Source organism: Gymnoscopelus braueri (assembly GCF_963280865.1).
Source record: "Gymnoscopelus braueri genome assembly, chromosome: 6".
In the NCBI taxonomy this organism is placed as follows: domain Eukaryota; kingdom Metazoa; phylum Chordata; class Actinopteri; order Myctophiformes; family Myctophidae; genus Gymnoscopelus; species Gymnoscopelus braueri.
In genome coordinates this window covers 49,819,996-49,843,570 of record NC_137607.1, presented here as the reverse complement: position 1 = coordinate 49,843,570, position 23,575 = coordinate 49,819,996, and the positions used below count along the sequence as shown (strand labels likewise).

At 40.3% G+C, this 23,575-nt stretch overlaps 1 protein-coding gene across 6 annotated transcripts in view; it reads left to right on the top strand.

Moving 5' to 3' along the window:
* Window positions 1-23,455, top strand: part of zfr2 (zinc finger RNA binding protein 2) — a gene marked incomplete at both ends in the record, with an annotated part of 28,835 nt that extends 5,380 nt beyond the window's left edge. The window contains 18 exons of one of the 6 annotated variants that reach the window (XM_080431775.1): window positions 1,055-1,298; window positions 2,005-2,119; window positions 2,494-2,694; window positions 4,916-5,232; window positions 5,559-5,747; window positions 6,495-6,744; window positions 7,227-7,387; window positions 9,091-9,210; window positions 9,863-10,026; window positions 11,873-11,999; window positions 12,168-12,451; window positions 12,880-13,048; window positions 15,494-15,668; window positions 17,901-17,989; window positions 18,303-18,398; window positions 19,270-19,381; window positions 20,776-20,873; window positions 20,984-23,455. In XM_080431775.1, coding sequence (XP_080287901.1) covers window positions 1,055-1,298; window positions 2,005-2,119; window positions 2,494-2,694; window positions 4,916-5,232; window positions 5,559-5,747; window positions 6,495-6,744; window positions 7,227-7,387; window positions 9,091-9,210; window positions 9,863-10,026; window positions 11,873-11,999; window positions 12,168-12,451; window positions 12,880-13,048; window positions 15,494-15,668; window positions 17,901-17,989; window positions 18,303-18,398; window positions 19,270-19,381; window positions 20,776-20,873; window positions 20,984-21,157 — 3,085 coding nt within the window. Of the gene's footprint in view, window positions 1-1,054; window positions 1,314-2,004; window positions 2,120-2,493; window positions 2,695-4,915; window positions 5,233-5,558; window positions 5,748-6,494; window positions 6,745-7,226; window positions 7,388-9,090; window positions 9,211-9,862; window positions 10,027-11,872; window positions 12,000-12,167; window positions 12,452-12,879; window positions 13,049-15,493; window positions 15,669-17,900; window positions 17,990-18,302; window positions 18,399-19,269; window positions 19,382-20,775; window positions 20,874-20,983 lie in introns of all 6 variants that reach the window. The other 5 variants (XM_080431774.1, XM_080431776.1, XM_080431773.1 and 2 more) reach the window with 5 other exon arrangements.
* Window positions 23,456-23,575: the final 120 nt, after the last annotated feature.

The window sequence follows — 23,575 nt, the reverse complement described above, 5'->3', positions numbered from 1 at the left end:
CACGACTCACTCGCCCAGGTGGTGTCAATAATAGGCTGCTAATCACCGTAATCGTAACAAAATTCAGATTCGCAGCGCTGCCTGTTTCGGATTCCGCACGTTAAAGTATATTAATTCATTTGTTCGTCTATTTATTAACCACTACTGCAGTCTTACCCTGCGGTACATGAAAACTCCTGTTACAGTCATGGATCAACTTCAACCTGGTGTTTGAACTTTCTCCATTTACGCCGTACATCTATATAAACGTTCAGATTTCAAATATAAAGTGCTTACCCCATGGCCACGGATGTTACAATTATGCACAGGACTCTTAAAAGTGCCCGTATATTCTGTATTGTTCAATAAAAAGCATTTTAATCCGATCAGTGGCCATTTTCTCATAATGTATCGGAGTGCAATACACCTACCAACCGATAGGGTCACTCAGTTGAAAGCATATGGAGAAAATGGCCACCGATCAGATTAAAATGCTTTTTATTGAACAATACGGATGATACGGGTACTTCTGAGAGCCCGTACATACATGTAAAATCCGTGGCCATGGGATAAGCACTTTATATTTGAAATATGAACGTTTATGTAGCTGTACGGGCCATAAATGGAGAAAGTGCAAACACCAGGTTGAAGTTCATCCATGACGGTCGTGACAGTCGACCGTCGTGTATCCATGGCTATTACTCCCTCTAACATTTCCCATGTTTTTAGTGTATTGAAATAATATCATGCACATTTGTCCAGTGCATAGCCTACTGCAGGCCTTGTTGACTAGATTTAGAAGAGATTTTGAAGCTCTTGCTCCTGAAATGATCGATTATTTTTAAGGGGAAAAGCCATAATTTAACATGCAAGTCAATGGGTGAGAAGCAGAGCTTGCCAGGCGCTGCCAGGCCTGGGTGTGACTAACTTCGCACCACCAGTCACAGAGTGGAGTGGGTGGGGCTTACCGAAGGGTCCATTGCGTACACACCAGCTAGTTAATTAAACTGTGCTTCTCTCTCTCCTCTCTTCCCGCTCATTTCCTTCCCTCTTCCTCAACTGTTCCTTCCAACAGTACCCAGCCTCCCCCATCCTACACCCACCCCTCCACAGCCAGCTACAGTGTGCAGCAGGCTCCGGCTGTGGCTCACGCTGTGACTGCTTCCTACGCTCCAGCCCCAGTTCAGGCAGCCCGACCAGTGGTCTCTGCTGCTTATCCTGCCTATCAGACCCACCAGGCACCCCCGGACTATGGCTACAGGCAGCCAGACCCCCCAGCACCCCCCCAGCCCACCACCACCCCACAGACGTATACTCAGGTATACTCAGACATGGTCAGTCTGATTTCACTTTGCTTGTGATACTGTTGTAAATTCTCATGGCACGTTGTGTTCATGTTTGATTTAACATCCGAGATGTTATGACTCAATAAAAAGCGTTATTGAATGCAATATTTTACAATGTGGACATTACAACTGTACATTAATTGAATGAAATGCTTTGGGGTTACTTGCTGCAATTCTTCAGTGTAGATCTATTATTTGACATAACTGTTTGGTGGATTTTATTACACATAAAGGATGGTGGATTTTATTACACATAAAGGATAATAAAGGAGTGACAACTTATTGATGATAGACTATCATAATTATGTAATTATAACTAATTATAGACTGTATGGATTAACTTGAAATTCAAGTGCCGTTTGCAATTTTTGTTCACGTCTGTTTTTGCAACATGTTCAATTTTTGACATAAGTAAGTAAGCCCTGCCGAGCCATGTGGTCCGTAGGGCAGGAGCCTATCTCCTGTTTCTTTAGCGCGAGGCGGCTTGATGTACAAGTACACCCCCTGGACATGACGCTAGTATGTCGCAATTCTTCAGTGTAGATTAGATATAACATTTGACTTAACTGTTTGGTGGATTTTGTTACACATAAAGGATAATAAAGTAGTGACAATTTATTGATGATAGACTATAGATTGTGCATCTATTGATGAATACCTTGGATACCAACACTTACAGGACAGCTACAGCTATGGACGGGCCCCAGCAGTGACTGCCTATGATAATAAACAGTACTACCAGACCAGTATAGCCCCAGCCCAGAGGACAGCCACAGACAACTACTACCAGACTGGTAAGTCCATCTGCATTTATTCTGTCCGTCATCATTGCGTTTCATATAACCTGCAGCTGGAGACTGTTCCCGTTTCAATTACAGTTGAGAACTTAAAATAGTAATTTGCAGTACTTTGGTGGAGGGGTGATTTGCCTACAATCTTTGTATTGTTTGTTTCACACTTTCTAAGTATATAAGTGTAATGTGATATGCTAAGGAATGTGTCTGGTGTCCAAATGCTGGTGTAAGGTGGATTAGATAGCTTGACTGCCTTGCCCGTAGTTCTCTGACAGGCAGTCCCAGAGGATGTGATTCGAGAATCAAATATCTCTCTCTCTCACTCTCTGCCTTTCCCTTCCTTTCTGCACTGCTCTTCCCTTCCTCACTCTCAGTAGGTGTAAAGAGTGGCTACACTCCTGCCTCCTCCACGGTGTACAGCCAGCCCCCTCCTCCACAGAGGCAGGTGACAGCCTTGAAACCCCTGACTCCAGCCTGCTCCAGCTATAACATCTACCCAGTGTCCACAAGTGTCCAGCAGTCTCCCTCACCCATATCCTCCTACACGCCCACGGCATCTGCCACCTCCTATTCTGGTGAGAGAGATGAGGAACTGCAGTACATTTAGATTGTCCTAACGTCTAGTTTAGCCCAATTCCACATGTAATAAGACCGTTATGTCAGAAGTAAGTTTCCCATATTTTTTTCTTACCAATGCACAGGATCTAGCAGGAGCAGGAAGAGCATGCATACGCCTGGTTTGCGTGTTATAGGAAATTGCTTGTTACCAAGGGAGTGCTTCTAATGACTGATGTTTAGTTGAATTCGGTCCACAACACTAGGAACTTATGCAGACTAGAATTGTATATTGTTAACTGCTCTTGGCGCTTGCAAGACATACACCTGCTTAGTTGTGCCATTGTGTGCATCATTTTGAGTGTGTTCGTGAATTAACTCTGGGGGAACGCTTTTGAGTGTTCTGGCTTGTCATTATGGAATTCAGAGCATTCACTGCATTCCTGATCGAAAAATTCAGAGCACTGTGCTCTGGGAGCACTCAAAGCGCACACCAGATACTCCAGCTGAAAAGACTCTTTGTCCGAGCATCAAAATGTGATGGGTATGGCAAATGGTGATGGTAGGTATTGTTATCAGCTATGCAAAAACAAAAGTGTATTATTCATATACACTATAAGAAGTAGACAACCCATAAGTTGTTTTCAGAACGTGCAACGTTGGCAAACATAACTTGGGCTTGTGTCTGTTTGCCATCTTGACACACTGGTTAATGCAGTATGTCTTTCTGAAGAAAAGAAAATATATATTTTTACAAATTCTACCGTCTTTCACAGCAGAGCGTTAGAGTGGATATACGAACGCACCTTTTATCGAAAGCACTTCACAGTATCATCTTATATTAACCCATTGACTGCCAATCGCGTAGATCTACGCGAACCTATTTAAAGCCGCCACGTGCCAGTCGCGTAGATCTACGCAAATTCTTTTTTTGAGCCAAAGACCAAGGAGATATGATTTTTCGAAGATCTAGACTCCTATCCACTTCCTTGTTAACTTAAAACTTAAAAATTCTGTATCTCGGCTCCTGAGTATTTATTAATTTTCAATGAAAAATCTCTGGCAGTGGGCAAACGCGGCCAGAAATAATTCAGGCAGTGAATGAGTTCAAATTGGCTTAAGGGAGGACCGGCCGGCAGACCACGTCGTCACGCTCTTGTCACTATGACTCAGTTATAACCATGTAAGGAGTTCCCAATGCAGCGACGCTCAAATATGGAATGTGTTGTCTAACCTCATTGTGTCGTCATGGCATCAAAGGCGCAAACAAATCAGTCAGCTCCATATATGAGCACAAAGGGGCATGCCCATATATGGACATATACTGATGACATGAGCGATCTCCATATATGGGCATAAACGGCACAAGGACTGACTGATACAGCGATCCGGTTGTCCAGAAGAACCACAGTTCTGACTGATATGCCCACATTATGGTCACATGCATATATGGGACCTTGCATTGTCTCCTTGCTTTCTCCTAAAACATTTATGTGGAGACAATGAGTGAAAGAAAGAGTGTCTGTTTAATTGGACAAAGAGATATTGAGTGACTGGCAGGTGCCTCTCTACACGTATTCAACTCCTGCATTTGACTTCATGCTCCTTGCTCAGTCTACTAATTATAGACTGTATGGATTAACACTTGATGAAATTCAAGTACCCTTTGCATATCTTGTGCATGTCTGTTTTTGCAACGTGTTCAATTTGACACAAGTAAGTAAGCCTTGCCGAGCCATGTGGCCCATAGGGCAGGAGCCTATCTCCTGTTGCTGTAGTGTGAGGCAGCTTGATACTAGTACACCCACTGGACATGATGCATTGGGTCCCATTTTTATGGAGGTCTTTTCTTTTGGTATGACCCGACTGGGGAATCAAACCCCGACCTCCCAATCTCAGGATGGACACTGGCCACAAGGCCACTGAGCTGGCATACACGCTCTCTGTCTCTCTAATGGCAAAGTTGCCAATTTGTAACCCGAATCCTAATGTTTGATTGCGAAGAGCACATCTAAAAATCATAACATCACTTAAAGCATTGTGTGTGTCTGTGTGTCGAGACCTCGTTTCAAGGGAGGTGGAACATTTCTGCTAGCCTACTTAAAACGAAGCATTTTACATAGGCTAGCAGCTAGTAGGCTTCATCTAAAAGGGCGACGTTGCCCTTAAAGCATTTCTCTGTCTTTCTGTCTGTCCTTCCAGTTGCCCTGGATCACTATTTTACTGTCCTCTCACTTTCAGGCATCAGCTACTCCAGTTACGACTCAAGTGGCTACACCTCCACTTCCACCCCCTCATACTACCAGCCAACACAGGTTACAGTCTCCCAGCCCCAGCCCCTTCCCCAGCAGACCCAGCCCTCCATCCAGCAACCCCCCAAACAGCTGACCAGCTCTTCCTGGAGCAATGCGGGCAGCAACATGGTGACAACCCCGGCTATAAACACCTACAAAAAACCAATGTTCCATCAGAGCAAGTTGCAGAAACCCAAAGGGCCTCCCAAGCAGCCACAACTCCATTACTGTGACATATGTAAGATTAGCTGTGCTGGCCCTCAGGTAAGAGTGTACAACAATGCATTGTGAAAATCCAACTCCTTTTATGACTCCTTTTTCAGTGACCACGTGGTTGGAGGCACTTTAGGTTCAATTCCCTCTACTACCAAATTATGATCATAATGGTATATTATGATCAATCATATACTGTATGTCCTCTTGACATTTCCTTGAGCAGCAGTACTGTAGCTCTGAATCAGAACATTAGCTAAGTGTAAATGTGTTTATTAGACTCTTAACATAAACAGGATTATCACATGGTGCTGTTATAGAACAATCAATGGTGGTCAGTGATGTCTTGACCCTTTAACTGTGTCCACTTCTCTTAGACGTATCGGGAGCACCTGGAGGGCCAGAAGCACAAAAAGAAGGAGGCGGCCCTAAAGTCTGGGGGCCAGGCAGGCGCCAACAATGGGCCCAGAGGGATTCAAACTCAGTTACGCTGTGAGCTTTGCGACGTGTCCTGCACCGGGGTTGATGCCTATGCTGCTCATATCCGTGGGGCCAAACACCAAAAGGTTAGCAGTTAGCACAACTTAGCAGCTTTATGTTACTGACTGGCTGACTGCTATCAAGAAAAGTATATTTATAGGAGGAATAGGAGGCAGCCATAGAAAATATTGAAGCAAATAAATCACACTGGATATTGGTGCAGTGAGTACTCATGTGACCCCTGAAAGCTGCCAAGTCTCGTACCGATACCTCCCTCAGGGATCTGTTAAGGCATTAGGTGTCTACAGCACTCGCACAGTGCCATCTCCCCTTTTCTTTTTTGAGAACGTTTTTTTCGGTTTCATGTTGCCATAAAATAACCTTTATACATAAAATGCTGGTATGCACCAGCACATTATGTGCACAAAGACCTAAATCCATATGCTTACATACATCCATATTACTATACTATGTATGCATGTACACTTCAAAATATAAAGAAATATACAAATTAACCCCCCAAAATTCAGTGGCTTGTAACCAGAAAGACTGTACCTCAGAGCGTTCCTCAAACAAACTGTATGTGTAAAAGTAACTATGGAGCTTTGTAGACATAGTTGAGATCAGTCTAACTTGATTAGATGTCTAATTCTAGGCTTTAAGTTCTATTTATGAATCTTAGGTCAAAGTTTTGGTGATTAGGATTTTCTGAAGCTTTTCTAATGTTATTCCAAATAGTTTTCTATAGCTATTTCAGGAAAAATAGAGCTATAGTAATTTTGTTTGGATTGCAATTGGTTTATAGGAACATTGTCTTGTATTTCTTTGGAAAGGTGGTGAAACTCCACACCAAGCTGGGGAAACCCATACCTTCAACTGAGCCAGTGTTGGTGAATTCTGCACCGGTTTATACGACAACGACAGCCGGGAAACATCCCGCGTCAGCTTCGGCTCCGACCTCGTCAGCTTCTACAGCAATGGCGACCACACCTGCAACGCTGGCCAAACCAGCAGTCATGAACACCACTACCAAAACAACGCCATTGGTCAAGAAGCCAGCTCCTTCTAAAATAACCGTCCTTTGTAAGTTGGCTGCTTAAATCTGCACCTTTTTTTTATGTGAGTGAAAGTAAACCCATTGATGTGTTGTGTAGCTTTTATAATATGTTGTGATATAGATGGCGGCCATTGCTGAATGCGTTGATAGGCCGCCTGGGAAACAGATGGTCCCTGGTTTTTGTGTCAAAGTGTTCCTGAGCAAGGCACTTAACCCTAACTGCTCCCTGGTCACTTTATTAATGGCAGTTGACCACTGCTCCTAATAGTTAGGATGGGTTAAATGCAAAGCAAAACATTTGTATGTGCATAATGTACTGTAACAAAAATGTACCTCAAAGGAGTGGGTGGGGGACCATATTGTTATGTTAATATTATATTATCGCCTGATAGAATGTTACAGTGGTTATAAACCAACTTTGCCTCCATTAATTCTAGGTTTTATAGATCATATTTAAAGTGTTTCGGTAATTAACATCTGGAATACTGACATGTTGCTCGTCTCACAGCCAGCAAGCCGGCCAGCGCTCCAGCAGTAGTACCAGTGAAAGCAGAGGAGCCTAAGCATCCGAAGATGGAACAACAGAGTGATGATGAAGAAGATGAGGATAGTGACAGAGCAGGGGGTCAGGGAGATGTCCAACCTGTGGGACATGACTATGTTGAGGAGGTAGGTAAACAACAATTATTATGTGTGATATAGTATTCATAAAAAATATTACATTTCAGTTCCTAAACTCGCTAATAATCGTCCATCATTCATTAATTTTCCCTTTATTGGCAACAGTGATGATTTTGTCGACTAAAACTATGACGGAAAAAGTTCGTCGACTACCTTTTTTTCACTGACAAAAACGAAATAAAAACGTAAGCTACGTTGACTAAAACTAAGACTAAATATATTGACAATTTCATCAACAAATAACAGCTAGACTAAAATGTTAGTGAGGGACGAGTGGAGAAGAGGTCCAGTAGAACTAAAAGACTAATCACTTTGTGTTTGGTTGCGCTCGGGTGTTGCGCTCTGAAAATAGCAGATCTACACGTTGTGAGATTGTAGATCGGCTATTCTCAGCATGCATTCAACCAAGTGTAAAATCAGCCATTACGACGCCATCGCGACCCGCCAAAATACATTTTAGTCGACTAAATCAACTGTAGATTTAGTCGACTATTATCTTATGATATTTAGTCGACTAAACTAGGCAAAAACTAAAACATTTCAGATGACTAAAACTAAATGGAATTTTATTCAAAAGACCATGACTAAAACTAAATAAAAATGTGCTGTCAAAATCAACACTGATTGGCAACGAGAACTGGGTGTCGCTACTACCTGTCGCTGGCTGTACTGTCTGGAGGTGCTAGAGAGATGGCAAAGTTGCCAACTGGCTGATGTCTTGTCTTGCGCTCTCGGAGACTGCAAGACATAAAACTGTACACTCTCAGATCGATGCCATGTCCACTCATTATTCTAACAACCATGCATGGTGCAGTCACTAAGTGTACTAAGTGCTAAAATCACTGTCCCCCATCCAGCCGACGGTGCTTAAATACGTGTGCATATACTTGCACCTACATGAGCTATTGAAGGGTTTCCTATAAATACAACAAGCGCTCAAAATGTTATCCACAAATGGTTCAACAACTACTGCTTTCCACTGTTCGTTATGGAATAGGGAATATGAGGCTAATATTCATTACAGTTCTTAAAGTTGACAATTATTGATGTAACATTAGTTTAGAGGGACAGTTGTTAATTTAAATATCTGTATTTTCTGGACAAAACATTCCAGCATTGCCTCTATCTCACGTACTACTAATATACACAGTTTGTACAAGTAGTACTAAATACTATTTACTTCAGTTAACGCTTAAAAGAAGAAAGATATTTTACCTCTTCACACATATATGATTGAGTTTTCTTTTTCTTTCTCTTCTGCACTGTAATTGTATTTATTTTTTACTTCTATTGTTTTATGCATCCTAATGTAATTTTAGAATTGTGTTTCCTTTGTTTGATGTTTTGTGTAAAGCACATGGAATTGCTGTGTGTGTTTGTGTGTATATATTAGGGCTGTCAGAACGAATTTCACTATTCGAAAATAATTCGAATGTGAATTCTTTTTTATAATATTCGAATGCTAAAATTGCCGTTACGTTTAAAGTTACGTTTTAAAAAGTTATGTTTAAAAAAAAGAATTATAAATTATATAACATATTCGAAAATATTCGAATATTAAAAATAATAAAGCATTGAAATTCGAATGGGATTATAGAGGAGAACTGACAGCCCTAGTATATATATAAATATGATTTTCAGCCCTTCATCTGTGTGTATTTCATGTGTCCATTGTCTTGAATTATCTCCAGGTTCGTAATGATGATGGCAAGGTCATTCGCTTCCACTGTAAACTCTGTGAATGCAGCTTCAATGACCCTAATGCTAAAGACATGCACCTGAAGGGAAGAAGACACAGACTGCAATACAAGGTAAAAGATTTAAAAAAAATCTCTATTGTTAAGACATCTTTAGAGATGGATGCTCCAGTAGAAGGTCATTTTATGGTACTTTTAATTGCAGGTTAATGAAGTTAATCATACTTGGATAAAGTATTTGAGTTCTGAGTTAAAGTGATATTCCATGATATTTCAAGCCCTATCTACTATCTGGAACAAGGTTCTATCATCTCAACTGGTCAAAATGGTCTATGAAATAAAGCTCCTCAAAGTGCACAACAAAACAAACATTACCCAAACACAGAGAGAGTGATTTCCTACATTACTCATGATACATTTTGCCCTGCGACTAGCAGACAGGCAATAATAGTAAATGAGAAATAGTGTCACTGTGTGACATTGTTATTCACTGGCCACAAGATGTCGTATTTGCTTCTGAAAAGATCTTTGCTACCTCTGGATTTTTAAAGCAGTGTACAGCTCTTTGTACTTATTTTTTAAAGATAATGTAACTAATAATATGTATTTAATATAATTATTTGCAATACAACTATAATATATATTTAATATAATTTTATATTAGATATTTTATGATATGGTGTCTGAAATATTGTGTCTGAGAGATTGCAGGAAGAAGTGCATGCATTAAGTCTCTAGTTTTGCCCGGTTCTTGGTCCCTGTGCAGAAGAAAGTGAACCCGGAGCTTCCTGTGGAAATCAAGCCCAGTAACCGTGCCAGGAAGCTGCAGGAGGGCAAGCTGAGAAAACAGAAGCAGAAGGCAGTGCTGAAGAGACAGAGAGATGACGAGCAGCGCTGGCACATGGAGATGAGGTCAGACTCATGGCCAAGGCAAGGATGATCAGTGCTGTAGTCCGGCTGCAGTGTGCCAACTCTTTTCATGTGTGATCTGTGAAATAAGGTTTGATCTTGTATTTGTTTGGTACAGAACAAAGAGAAAGGGAAATATATGGAAGATACCAATGTATCGCCAAAGTATATGTAAAAGAGGCTTTAATGAAGTTGATATCAGTATGGGGAAAAAGTTGGTCAGTTCACTGTATATGGCACACATGGGCAACATACGGCCATGTTAATGGTTTTGAGAGTAATTAATTTAACTTGACTCCAATTAATAGTAATTAATATTTACCATTTCAGTACTATACTTGCATTCCTCCATCCGTATATGTACTCAAATGTTCTATGTTTATAATTTAACAGTGAAACAGTCAACCTTGAGTCCATATTTATAACAATGCAATGTGTTTTGGAGTGGTGCATATCAGTTAAGATAAGATCCTGTATAAATGTATAGGCTCATTTAAAAGTTGATACGGCATTGACGTGGATTGTTTTATGTAAGTAATCTTTTCATTTTAACGCCAGAGTACACCAGAGTGATACAGTACAGTACAGCTGTAAAAAAAATCTACATTTTGTAACTGAAAATTCTTGAAAGCAAGGACCTTATTATAAAGATAGTCTGGCATGTCTACCAAATTCATGCAGTTTGAACATAATTCAGCACTATGTTTTTCAAGTTTTCAATCCAATTGTACAATGTGTGGCCCCTCATTCACTTTATTGTGAAGTATGGCCCTCTGGAAATAAATGCTGCCCACCCTTGGTATATGGCTATCAGTACTTACGGTATTAGATCTTTCCCTATTGCTTGACCTTTTTTTTGGGTGATTTTATAATTTTGTTTTATCATTTGTGTGACTGCAGGAGTCTAGCTGTCAATAAGATTGTCAGTTTCTCTCCTCAAATTGTTTTTCATAATTGTTTTCTACTTTTTCCAATATGTAACTTACATTTTTATAATGTAAGTCAATGGGGCTGTGATCGGGCTGAAACGCATTTTGAGTATTGTGTCATAGATGCTTGACATCACAGGCTGGCCACATGAACTCTGAGATCCACATTAGAGCCAGTGTTGATTTCGTCGACTAAAACTATGACAAAATGTTCGTCGACTACCTTTTTTCACTGACGAAAACTAAATGAAAACGAAATAAAAAGCTATGGTGACTAAAACTAAATATACTGACAATTTCGTCAACAAATCAAAAACTAGACTAAGATGTTATGGAGGCATCTAGTGGAGAAGAGATCCAGTAGAGCTAAAAGACAAGTCATTTTATGTTTGGTTGCGCTCGGGTGTTGTGCTCTGAAAATAGCCGATCTACAAGCTCACAACGCGTCGCGCTGAGACGCGTTGTGAGCTTGTAGATCGGCTATTTTCAGCATGCAACCAAGTGTAAAATCAGCCATTACGACGCCATCAAGGCACCGCCAAAATACATTTTAGCCGACTAAATCAACTTTAGATTTAGTCGACTATAACCTTATGATATTTAGTTGACGAAACTAGACAAAAACAAACATTTCAGATGACTAAAATATGATTAAAACTAAATAGAATTTTATTCAAAAGACTATGACTAAAACTAAATCAAAATGTGCTGTCAAAATCAACACTGATTAGAGCCACACCGTTCCCATGTGGATCCCGACATCCACATGATTTGATTTTATTTCCAGTCATGATTATCTGTACTGTATGTGTAGATAGAACATCCACAATCCCCCCCCCCCAATGTATAGCATGTGCCCTTTAATCTGTGGTTTTATGCACAGATGGATTCATAAATGTCTTGTTCTACTGTCACCTCCCTTTCCCTCTCTCCTCCAGACGCTATGAGGAGGACCTGTACTGGAGGAGGATGGAGGAGGAGCAGATGTACTGGGGGGAGCAGAGACGTAGGTTGGCTCCACCTCCCCTGATGAGCCGCCCGGGGATGCCAGTACCTCCTCTGCTGGTGAGCGCTAACTGCAACGCTGTTTTGCGGTTGTGTTCAATTTGTTTTAACAGGATGGATTTAAGATAAGATCATGGATTTGGATTGATGCCATCCACTCCCTCCAAAACATATTCTATTTTGTAGTGTATTTAACATTTTCATCTAAACTTGCATCTACCCCCTCAGACATGTGTCCGGCGGCCAGATTCCCCTGATGACCGCCACATCATGGCCAAGCACTCCACCATCTACCCTGTGGAGGAGGAGCTGCAGGCTGTCCAGAGGATCGTCTCTCACTCAGAGAGAGCCCTCAAACTGGTGTCTGACTCCTTGTTGGAGAAAGAGACACCACCTGCTGCTGCTGCTGCTGCTGCTCCTCCTCCTGCTACTCCTGCTACTCCTGCTACTCCAGCTACTCCAGCTACACCCACCACACCCACCACTGCTACTGAGGATGGAGAGGAAAAAGAGTAAGTGAAGGGTTCCCATATATTTTAAAAAGGACGTTCTATGTATGTCACTTAATACATGGCATCATTAAATCACAGCAGGAGACTATCTGATATATGGTGCAATTTTATGGTCAAGGTTGTTGATTGGTGAACCAATTGATCTGCCTGTTGGTTCTATTCACTTGATTTCCTACCATAGGGCTAATTTAAGTGTTAACCACTTAAACCCCATACGGGTAACAGGAGTCCCTCAGGGCTCAATACTAGTGTATTTTCTGTTCTCTGTTATTGTGGGGAAAGATTTCGCTGAAAATAGCCGATCAACAAGCACCCAAACTGAGCTTGTCGATCTTCTATGTTCAGTGAAAGCTTTCCTCGCAATACCGATACTGAGGTTTAAGTGGTTAAGGTAAAAGACTTGATTTCTGACTCTTTCTCTGTGACAGTGTTGAGATTCCTGGACGGCTGCTAAAAGGAGTGATGAGGGTGGGCATCTTGGCCAAAGGCCTGCTTCTCCATGGAGACAGGAACGTTGAGCTTATCCTGCTGACTGCTAAGAAACCCACTGTTACTTTACTGAGGACCATAACCAAGCAGCTACCCAAGGAACTGGCTGTAAGTAAAGTCACCTGTCTTGCCTCAGGCTTACAGAGATGTAGAGGTCATTCATTGACTGTTAATGTAGGAAATGGTTGGATCCCCTTCCCAGTGCTCTGCATCAGGTTATGAGAGGGCTTTTGGTATATATTTGGAATCCATGCAAGTCATTTAATGATTTTGCTTAAACAAAACTTTAGTCTCATGTTTTCATGAGAGCAACTCATAAGCCATTGCCTTCCATGGGGGTGCGTGTGAGATACATTAAATCTAAAACTTCTTAAATTCTTAAATAATTTGTTGACCGGGGTCTCCCAGGGTTCTGTACTTGGCCACCTGCTTTTTTCGCTAAGCCGAAAATACAGATCTACAACTCGCAATGTGTCACATTGAGACACGTTATGAGCTTGTAGATATTATTGCCGAATGTTAACCTATTTTGGGGAATGTTCGCCTATTATGACATGCGCAAAGTAGGGATGCTAGGGTTAGGTGGTTAAGAACCATGGGTAAAGGTTAGATGAGAAAGAGTCCTAAATTACCCATTATCACTATTTTACTCAATGTCATATGGAAGAATGCTGTACGTAATCACAAACAGGGAATTATTTTCTGTCAAATAATAAATCACTGTTTTCCTTTTTATGCATGAAACCAACAGGACTCGCAAGCATAAGAGCATGGGTGCTCCGCTCGCAAAGATTTATTTTCCGCTCTGGGACGGAAAAAAAAGCTTGTCTGTGCGTATTCTCGTAGAAATACTTTGTATATTTTGGATGACTAGACGTGCCGGTTTGGGGACACAATCAAGAGCGTGTGCGACACGTTTTGGGTGGGTTCGGTGCATAATTGTGCTAGAGTAAAGAACATGGGGGCAAAAAAGTGCTTTATTAATTGAATGTCATGATTTAGCAGTGATACAGTTATGTATAGCAGTGATTTTTTTAATTGAGTTCTCTTTATCTGCCTTTAGGACTGATTTAGCTGATATCCAAGAAGAAATGTGGAAGATTCTCAAAGGCTTCACAAACTTTCAAGCACCAATGTATATTCATAATATGAATATGAATGAATTTTATTGTCTTGGATGCTTAACTCTTTAACTGAGTTTTTCAGAAAAGTGTCAAGCCACTGCCAGCGATTCCGAGTGTCAATCATGGAATATTTTCCGTGATCGCCTCATTACATGTACGGGGGTCTCAGAGAATCGGGGAAAAAATGTGCCCGGTCGCGATAATCCTTTCCATAGTTAAGGGCAGTTCAATGTAGTTTGTTTTCGCCTAAAAGCAACAGAAAACAGAGTAAAATGGATTTGTATAAATCCTATAATACTGAACAAAACCAGCTATAAATCCTATAATACTGAGCTTAATTTTGTTGTGATCCCGTGATTTCTGTGTGTACTCTTCTTCGGTGATCCTGGGATCATTTACAGGCTGCGGAACAGTGCCCTCTTTCGTAAACCACTGAAAACAGAAACTCGTCATTGGCGGTGTGAGCCTTGGCAAAATATGACGAGATTTCTCGTCATTCGCAGTCAAAGAGTTAAAGACTATATTATAGTCTTTTAGCAGCCAGGACAATAAAATCAGTCTCACTAAATATCACTTCATGCTTTATACCCGTAGCTTTTGAAATGCATATGACTGAATTTGAGAATGCAAATGGATTTTCTTCTGTGCCCTACAACAGTTCAAGTTTGCATCAGTTAACATTCATTACAGTGTCCAAAGATACTTAATCCTGCTCCTTGCTCCTGCAACTTAAACTTGGAGTAAGTGTCTGAGCAATTATCTTAGGATATCTTGCTCTAGTACTACTGTATTATAAAATAATTTGATTGGAAGTGCAAACAGACATTCTTTATGTCCTCAAAGCGTTCCCATTTACTCAATTTCCAGACTGCTTTGTCTTAAATCTAAATGGCATAATAGGAGTCTTGGATTTCTCGATTCAAGCAGATGAACTGTCTTAGGCCACAGGAATGACGTGTGGAGTTTTAAATTGACTGGTATTTCCCTTTTGAAGGCTGTTCAGGAGACATGTAAAGAAGACCGCTAATTGGGATGTGTTTTATAATTAATCTCTTCCTCCTACTACTTGCTGTAGTTGTAATGAGTGTTTCATCACAAGTGCTTTTAACTGATCTTTAGATCCACTGCCTGGTTATGACACCCAAATCCTACAGAGTGAGACTGGGGAATTTATTTTTCAGAAAGAAAACATGTTTCCCATGTTTAGCACATCTCATAGAAAACATTATTTGTACCCAAACTTGAGAAATACAATTATCAACATAGCTCACCATTTTAAATAAGGGGTCTCAAATCCCAGTAGTTATTTGAAAGCCCCCCCCACCAAAGCTGGCCCTTTTGCCTATTTTTTATATTCACAAAGAGACTGTCCCCTGCATCCCCTAACTCCTCTGTAGAGAGTAATCCCCAGTGTCCTTTTAACCGGCAGACATTTTCTGAAGATCAGTATGAGGTGCAGGCTCACCCAGAGGAGGCCAACATCGTGATATTTTCAAGCAAGGAGCCCAAAATGCAGGTGACGATTTCCCTCACCTCGCCGCTGATGAGGGAGGACCCTGCCACTGAGAAGGACAAGCAGGCAGGAGGAAAAGCGGCTGAGAAAGGTTAGAGAAGCCAAAGCTTTTAGTACCAAGGTGACTTTAATGTTAAGCCTGATTTATACTTCGTCGTACGAGGGTGTCCTGTGCCAAAAATGGCCGATCTACAAGCTCTCACAATGTATCAAAGTGTGTTGCGAGCTTGTAGATCTGCTCTGGTCGGTGTGAGGCACCGTTGTACAACAGAGTATAAATTAGGCGTTAGCATTGTGTGTTTTGCACTATAAATCCCTCCCACAATTAGCCTATATTTTAGGCTGAAAAGACCCTAAATGAGGCCAAACTAGAAATGGGACTTTTAACCAAGCCCATATACAGTATCATCTTTCTAACTAAAACAACAAAAACGGTGTTCATATATATTTTTCTTTATCCCCTTCCCACTTTAAAACCCAAAAGATTTGACTCACACCCATTCATTTGTCCCATTGCTTTTTATTTCCCCATTGTTTGCAGTTATACTAGTGCCAAACAGATTCTTTGTTTTTCTCCAACATGGGAATCTAAAGCCGGGCTCTCCGACCTTTCTGTGCCTGTAAGGGTGTGTGTTTTTCTATGAATACACACTCTGTTAAACCTTTTGGAAATTCGAATGAAAATGGACAATGGAAGTGATTTAAGAAGTGATGTTCAGATAATGCCCAGGGATGAGACTGCATCACAGCATTGATACGAATAGTAGTTTTTAAGATTTCCTATTGCACTCTTCATGAGATGTTTTGTTGATAATGATCATAGGAGGTCCACGACTTCCCACTCCCTTATCTCTCATCCCTGCGATGTTAAATGGCATTATCAGTATTGATAAGGTGTTGGAGTGTCATTCTATTTCCTCGCAATGGTCTCTACTGAAATAATGAGATTAGTAACACCTTTATTGTTACTCGCCCCCTGCATTGCAGTGCCAGATCATTGTGATATAAACACTCCTTCACCTACTACAATAAAGATGCCGTTCAGCATGTACATTTTGTTTTTCTCCCCATTTAGAAAACATTAAATAAATGTTTTCTGTGGCCTTTCTTTTTTTGCTTGGGTTTGTTGATCAGTGCCCCCCAACTCCTGTATCAGCAGACCTAGGCAATCCATTGGCTATTCTGAAGTCCACACTCGTATACATACCACTAAGAATGGTGAAATGAATAAATAAAATGAAAACACTCACCTATTTGTTAAAGCTCTTCAGAGTAGGTATGACTATGACCTTCTATTGCACAGTGATCAGTCACTCGCATCAATTGACCATATTCACACGGTCATTTTGCTTATGCTGAATGATATACTAGAATAATACCCTGCACCCAGTATGACACTATGGTGAAATGGCCACTGTATGAATATGTTCAATTCTCCCTACTCTAGATTGGTTCTAAGTGGTATGGCAGAGTAGACTTTGCAATCTAGCCTGCTTTAATGTACAGTATTTCCCCTGTAATAAATCTAATGTTTTCTGTTCTTGATACAGTGCTAGTCAGCATGGAAGTGTGGAAAGCCCCTAGAATTGTGAAGTATTATCACATGACAATTCTCATTAACTGAAGTGGATGGATTTGGGAGGGAGGGATGCCATTTTCATGACAATTTTCACTAACTGAGGTGGATGGATTGGGGAGGTGATGCCATTTTGAGGTGACAAACACATTTTTGAGAGCATATAATCAATTGGTCATATAATCAAACAGATTTTCTGGCATTAAAAAATCCATCGCTTCCTTAACCAATGAAGCTTTGCTTTCCTATCATCCATAGAGGTCAGTGATAAGGCTTGCTTTGACATTTTGGTGAACAGATTTTACCTCTCGGAGAATGCTTTGCTCTTTGTCAGTTGTTAGAATAGTGAGACGTTCAATGACATTTTCTTTTTGCTCTTGTGCTTTACCAGCTTGGGACGATACGCCATTACTGTACATCCAAAATAGTGCTTGACTGATTGGTCGGGCCCTAATGGAAAAGCAGTGCTCATATGCTTTCCTTCATTTCTTATATTGTAAAACCACATTAAAGGAATCAAGGAAAGATTTTAGGGAACCATGGGAATGTTTTTATTTTTTTATTTTTTACGTTCGACCAAACATCACTCAAGTTAAACAAAATGCTTGAAATATTTTCACACTCACTTCCTTGGTCAGTGATCGCACCAATAACATGTCATTGATTGACCTGTGTCAGTGATCAGTTTAGCTATCATCTGCTGTATGTCTAACAGTAAGCCATGAGCTAGTCTGTTATCTCTGTCAGGTGTGGCTGAGAAGGAGATTCCTGATGTCCTGAACAAGAAGAAATGCCTAGAATATCTTGCTGCACTGCGACATGCCAAATGGTTTCAGGTAAAGACATTGCTGACTATTACCTGGACATCATGCAATAGGCCATGCACCAGGCAGTCATTATATGGCATTAATAATGAATATTAAGGAACACATGGATTTGTTTACTTAAATTTCATTTTTTTTTGTCATATAACCAGGATAGTGAAATTCTTTACAATACAGGAACATTTCATTTGACATTACCACAGATAATATGCAGCCTACTTTTGCTTAGGCACTATGTCCATGATTTGTATTATCACAAGCAGTTTCAGTGAGTATCAAGTCTACTTGCAGTGTTGATGATGGTGACTTGTTTGAATTTCTTAAGGCTCGAGCCAATGGTCTCCAGTCCTGTGTGATCATCATCAGGGTACTGAGAGACCTATGCCAACGTGTGCCAACCTGGGGCAAGATGCCAGCCTGGGTAAGGCTTAATTGAACGTAGTAATCTACCATTTGTTAGGGTTAGCCTATTTATGTATTACTTTTGTTGTATTTTACTTTTTATATGTGGGTTAGCCTGTTTATTTATATACTACTTTTGTTGTCTTCTACTTATATTTAACTTATTCTCTTTGTTGTAATGTCAACAACAATATACAGACCGTTAATAACTTAAGCCTGCCATACACTGCAGGACAATTTGTCACAGCCTATAAGATTAAGCAAAGACTAGGGATATTGCAGGATCACTATTGGCAAGAATACAGCAGAAGCCACATACTACATACTAATCAGTATTCTGTTTTCAACATACTTTTGAGTTTAATTTTGGACATATTAATCATCTTACATAGAGTCTTGCCGCACCATTGGAAATTTGCCGTGGCTTAAGACAGCTCAGTTTACCTACCACCAAATGATCAAGATAACGGGAGTGCACAGCGATTCAAGCAAAAACTGTCATTGGGAAAACTTGTCTGCGACAGTCAAATAGTTGATAAGTTGTTTGGTGTAAGCCGGCATTTATTATTTCATCTACAACATTGTGCCATTAATTCCGTGTGCGTGTGCGATATGGGCTTGAGACCTGCTCTAGGTCTTTGTCACATACAAACATGTCCTTTACACATTATCCTGGCCAATAGCAAAATATCATGTAAAATTATCTATGCTCAGATGTGTCTATATGTAATGGAGAGGTAACGTACGCACACTCAAGAATTCAGGCAATGCATGTGATAATTAAGGGCAAGATACTGAAAGAGACGAGGTACTATTCGGGGAAGAAGAATCCAGTTGTTGTTTTCTTCCTCCTACCATTAAATCTTCATTTGTTTCTCCCTTCCCTTCAGGCAATGGAGCTGCTGGTAGAGAAGGTGATTAGCAGTGCCACAGGTCCACTCAGCCCTGGAGAGGCCATGCGCAGGGTGTTGGAGTGCATCTCCACAGGCATTCTACTTCCAGGTCAGATTTGGGGTTAGGCCCCACTACACACTGCAAGATATTTGACCCGATTTGGCTGTTGCAAAGCTTTTTTGGCGTTCGCCGACAAAATCCCCAATTTGACGCAAGATCGGCCGTTTCTCGCCGAGGTGGTGCTTGCGCGGTATGAAACGCACTCAGAGAAAATCCACCCCCGATAAATGCAATCGCAGAGACCTTCCGGACTGGATTTAGATTTCTAGTATGTTTGATATTTGTCACTATTATTTTTATAGGTTGCAGGTATGAGGGGATATAATTAAATTTTCACTTACTGTAGGCCTATAGAGTAGGTCTACATAAGTAGGTACATAAAGGTTCGTCATCATCAACACTGGAAAACGTTTTATCACTGTGGCGTGAACGAGCGTGCTTCTGACCAGCGTTGCCAGATTTTGAATAAGCAACCAGGTCTATAAAAACAGCCCAAAAGAAGCGACTAGGCCACACAAGCTTTTTAAACCTATATAGAAATACATTGGATATTTGAAAATAGCCGATCTACAATATTTTCCAAATCCACACAAATCTTGCATGAGGGTATATGGCACAACATATTTTCAGAAGTTGTTTGAGAACCACTGGTTTAAACAACATTAGGAAACAAGCAACTACACTTTAGAAACAATTAAGCCCAAAAAAACGCAACCCGCAACTACCAATATTTAGACAAGCAACTTTACAGAAAAACAAGTTGCTTATAATAAGCGGACATGGCAACAATGCTTCCGAATTGCAGCTGGTTGACTTGTTTGTTTCATATAGAGAGAGACAGACTGAGACACATTCAAATGATTTAATGTCAATCATTAGCGTCCTGGCCTGTCTCGGTCTCAAGCATATATCACGGGAACCTTGCACATTTTTCGTGAGAGGTCGGTTAAAATTAATTGGAATAAAAACAAATGTATGTATTGGGTCGGGATCACATCGTGGTGAAACATCTTGCTGTGTTTGATCCCTTGTCGGCGATCAATCGTATAGTGTGAAAACAACAACGATATATGACAGCCGATTTCAAGAAAAATACTTATCTATATCTGGCAGTGTGTAGAGGCCCTTAGCAGTTATCAACCCTAGGGGTTATCACATATCACCCTCTGTCTTTTTCTCCTGGGTAAAAAATAAATTATAGTTCATTATACAGTATATTATTATGATATACTTATCTATTTTCTCTTCCAAGAATGATTGTTTCAGTATGGTTATCTCAAGGGATCCAATCAGCACACTTATCTTTACCCTTTCTGCTGTCAAATCAGCTTGTCAAACATGCACGTTCTAAGTGGAATTGTGAGGAATTTCAACTGATACATTGTTGAATTTCATAATTCCATTGGTCATAGTCAACTCATTATTCTTCCCTCATCACTCAGATGGACCAGGTTTGCTGGACCCCTGTGAGAAAGACCCAACAGATGCCTTGGAGAGCATGACTGGTCAAGCCAGAGAGGACATTACCGCTAGTGCACAGGTAACTCGCTCTTGTTTCCATATAAGGAATTCATGTTTATAGAAGGTTGTTGGAATTCAACTTGACCACTTTTTTTTTTTTTTTCCCTTTTACTTCCATTCTGGTTTCAGCATGCTTTGCGGCTGCTTGCGTTCCGTCAAGTCCACAAAGTTCTGGGCATGGATTCTCTCCCAGCGTCCAAAGCCAGCGCACGCAACCGCAAACGGAGACGGGATGGCAGCGACAACTGCGAGGAGGAAGGCGAGGGCAAAAAGGACAAGAAGGAGGAAGCAGCGGAGGCTTGACCTCAGCCTCTGGAGATGTGTGTTTGTTAGCGTAGAGACTGGTATAATTGATCATTTCACATGGCGGACATTATGCTCTTATGTGATACTTTGGGGGTGGGGATTCGTGAGTATGATTTAAGATCAAAATGGCCGCCTTGTGAATTTTGTCAGTGTCACAACTTTAACCTTTTTCTTATCTTAAAAGTAATCTTAACACATAAGCTATATAGATATGAATACGTGTCTGTCCTTCAGGTGAGCGAAAAGAACGTTGGAGGGGCGGAGTGGAACTTGAATATTTTACCGTAATAATTTCTCCTGTGCTAAACGTTAAAGATGTAATGTACAGAGAAGTGTGCTAAACATTGGCCGTAAGATCATGTCACAGAGGTTCTAAGGGAGATAATGATTGTCATTCCATTTCTAGAACAGGTGTACACTAGCTACATACTACCCCTCCATTCATTAACAATATGTGTACCAGCCACTGTTAACCTAACAACTATTTTGTATGTATTGAAATTAATCCGATGTTGATGCCTCTAGTATAATTTAATCATCGGCACTTTTAGCTTTATTTTCAGCTTTTCTCATTGAAGAAAGGTTTGAATCCCTACTGCTGCACAGGCCAGTCCAATATTGTTGTTTAACACATGGTAGGAGTTACCATACAAACTTAAGTGCATGACATTGTACATTTAAATATTATTTCCAGGTCTAAGCTGGAAAGAGATGATGGTTTACTTGTTATGTTATTTACAGAAGACTTTAGAGAGAATTATGATTTACACACCGTGCAGTTAATTGTGCCTAAAATACAAGCAGTAGTGACATATAAATAATCAAAGTAATGGTGTGATGCTGTTAATCTGAAAGAAATGAGTGTACCTAAAGTCTTTCTTTAGACCCCTTATGTCCTGTCTTCCCTCCTTCCTTCAGCTGTGTTGAGCTCTGCCGCCTCTTGGGGTTTCCCTCTGACATATTCCAATAACCAGCCCCAATATAAATTATTACTCTTATTCCTTATTCTAAATTATTTATCTTCATCTCTTAACATGGGTCACAAAATCTGAACAACATGCCATGTAACAAGAAACAATTTAATATCACCACATTCATCACCTCCAAAAAAAGGTGCAACGGTTGATTTTGGTGTGAAAATGTAGAGAATATACAGTAGCACCACAATGCATGCACGCTCTTCACGAGCCAGTGTTCTAGCAGGTGCAATGCAAATCTGAAAATAACATTTGATACTGGAGAAAGTGTTAGAAAATGTTTTAATTAATTATTCATTTTAAATGTGACCCATTTCCTCAGTTGTGGAAAAAGGCACTGGCTATTTAAAAAAAAAAGGATTTGATTTACATTCAAAAGCATTTATTTTGAATACCCATGTTTAATTTCTTGCCACCACTCATGTTGCCCAGATTTCCTCCAAGATTTCACATTGTCCAGGTTTGGATGACACGAGCGATGCAAATGAATATGAAAGAATAACCGCAGCATCTTGAATCTACTTTGCATTTACCATAGCTACGTATGTGGTGGCCATTTTGCTCTTATGTCATACAAGGGTGGTGGGGAAACCCTAGGGAAGCCAGAGAAAGGACTTGGGGTCCAGCCAAAGACCTAATGTACATCATACCTCAGTTGCTTTTCAAAAAGCCATTAAGTTTGTCAGATACCTGCAAAAATAATGCTTGGTGCAAGGTTTGATTGCAACAGAAAAATCAAAGGCTTACATTGGGGAATAATGATCTGTCTGAAGAAAGAGTTCTATGTTGCACAGTTGAGCATGCTGAGGGAATGAAGCACTTAAAAATGACTGTTTATGCAGCCATAATTTTTGTCATTTGAATATGCCTAGCAATCTTTTTTTCTTTTATTTTAAGAGTATGGTTAGCAGAGGAGACATGGTGAGAAAAATGTCAGACTGAATATCTACTGAAATGGTCGAGGGGGTTACTAGTCTTGCCTTGCGATGTGTAGAGATATCTTATGAAGACTGAAGGTGTAGTAGACGGGAACACTTGTTATGCTGTCATGCAATATTTTAAAGATCTTACTTCACAAAGTTGGATGGAGGAATGAGAATTGCACAAATCTTTGACAAAGGTTTATGAGAGAAACGATGTGCTATTTTAGTTTGTTTTCCTTTATGAACATAGACGTTTTGTTTTATTTAAAGGATGTTGCAATCAGTTTTGTATTGTTAAACAAGTGTGAACATTGCTGTCCTGTTATTTGAATGTCTTTGTAGTGCTGCCTATAATTAAGGGGAAATATTAAATAGGATACTTTTAAACCGCATAATTTGTCTCCGATTGTGCGTTTCTTTTCTGTTTTTATTAAAATAAGTGTTGCATAGACTTCTGCATAGAGAAGAAAAAAACACCATAGCAATGATTACTACAGTATAAGAATATAGAGCTT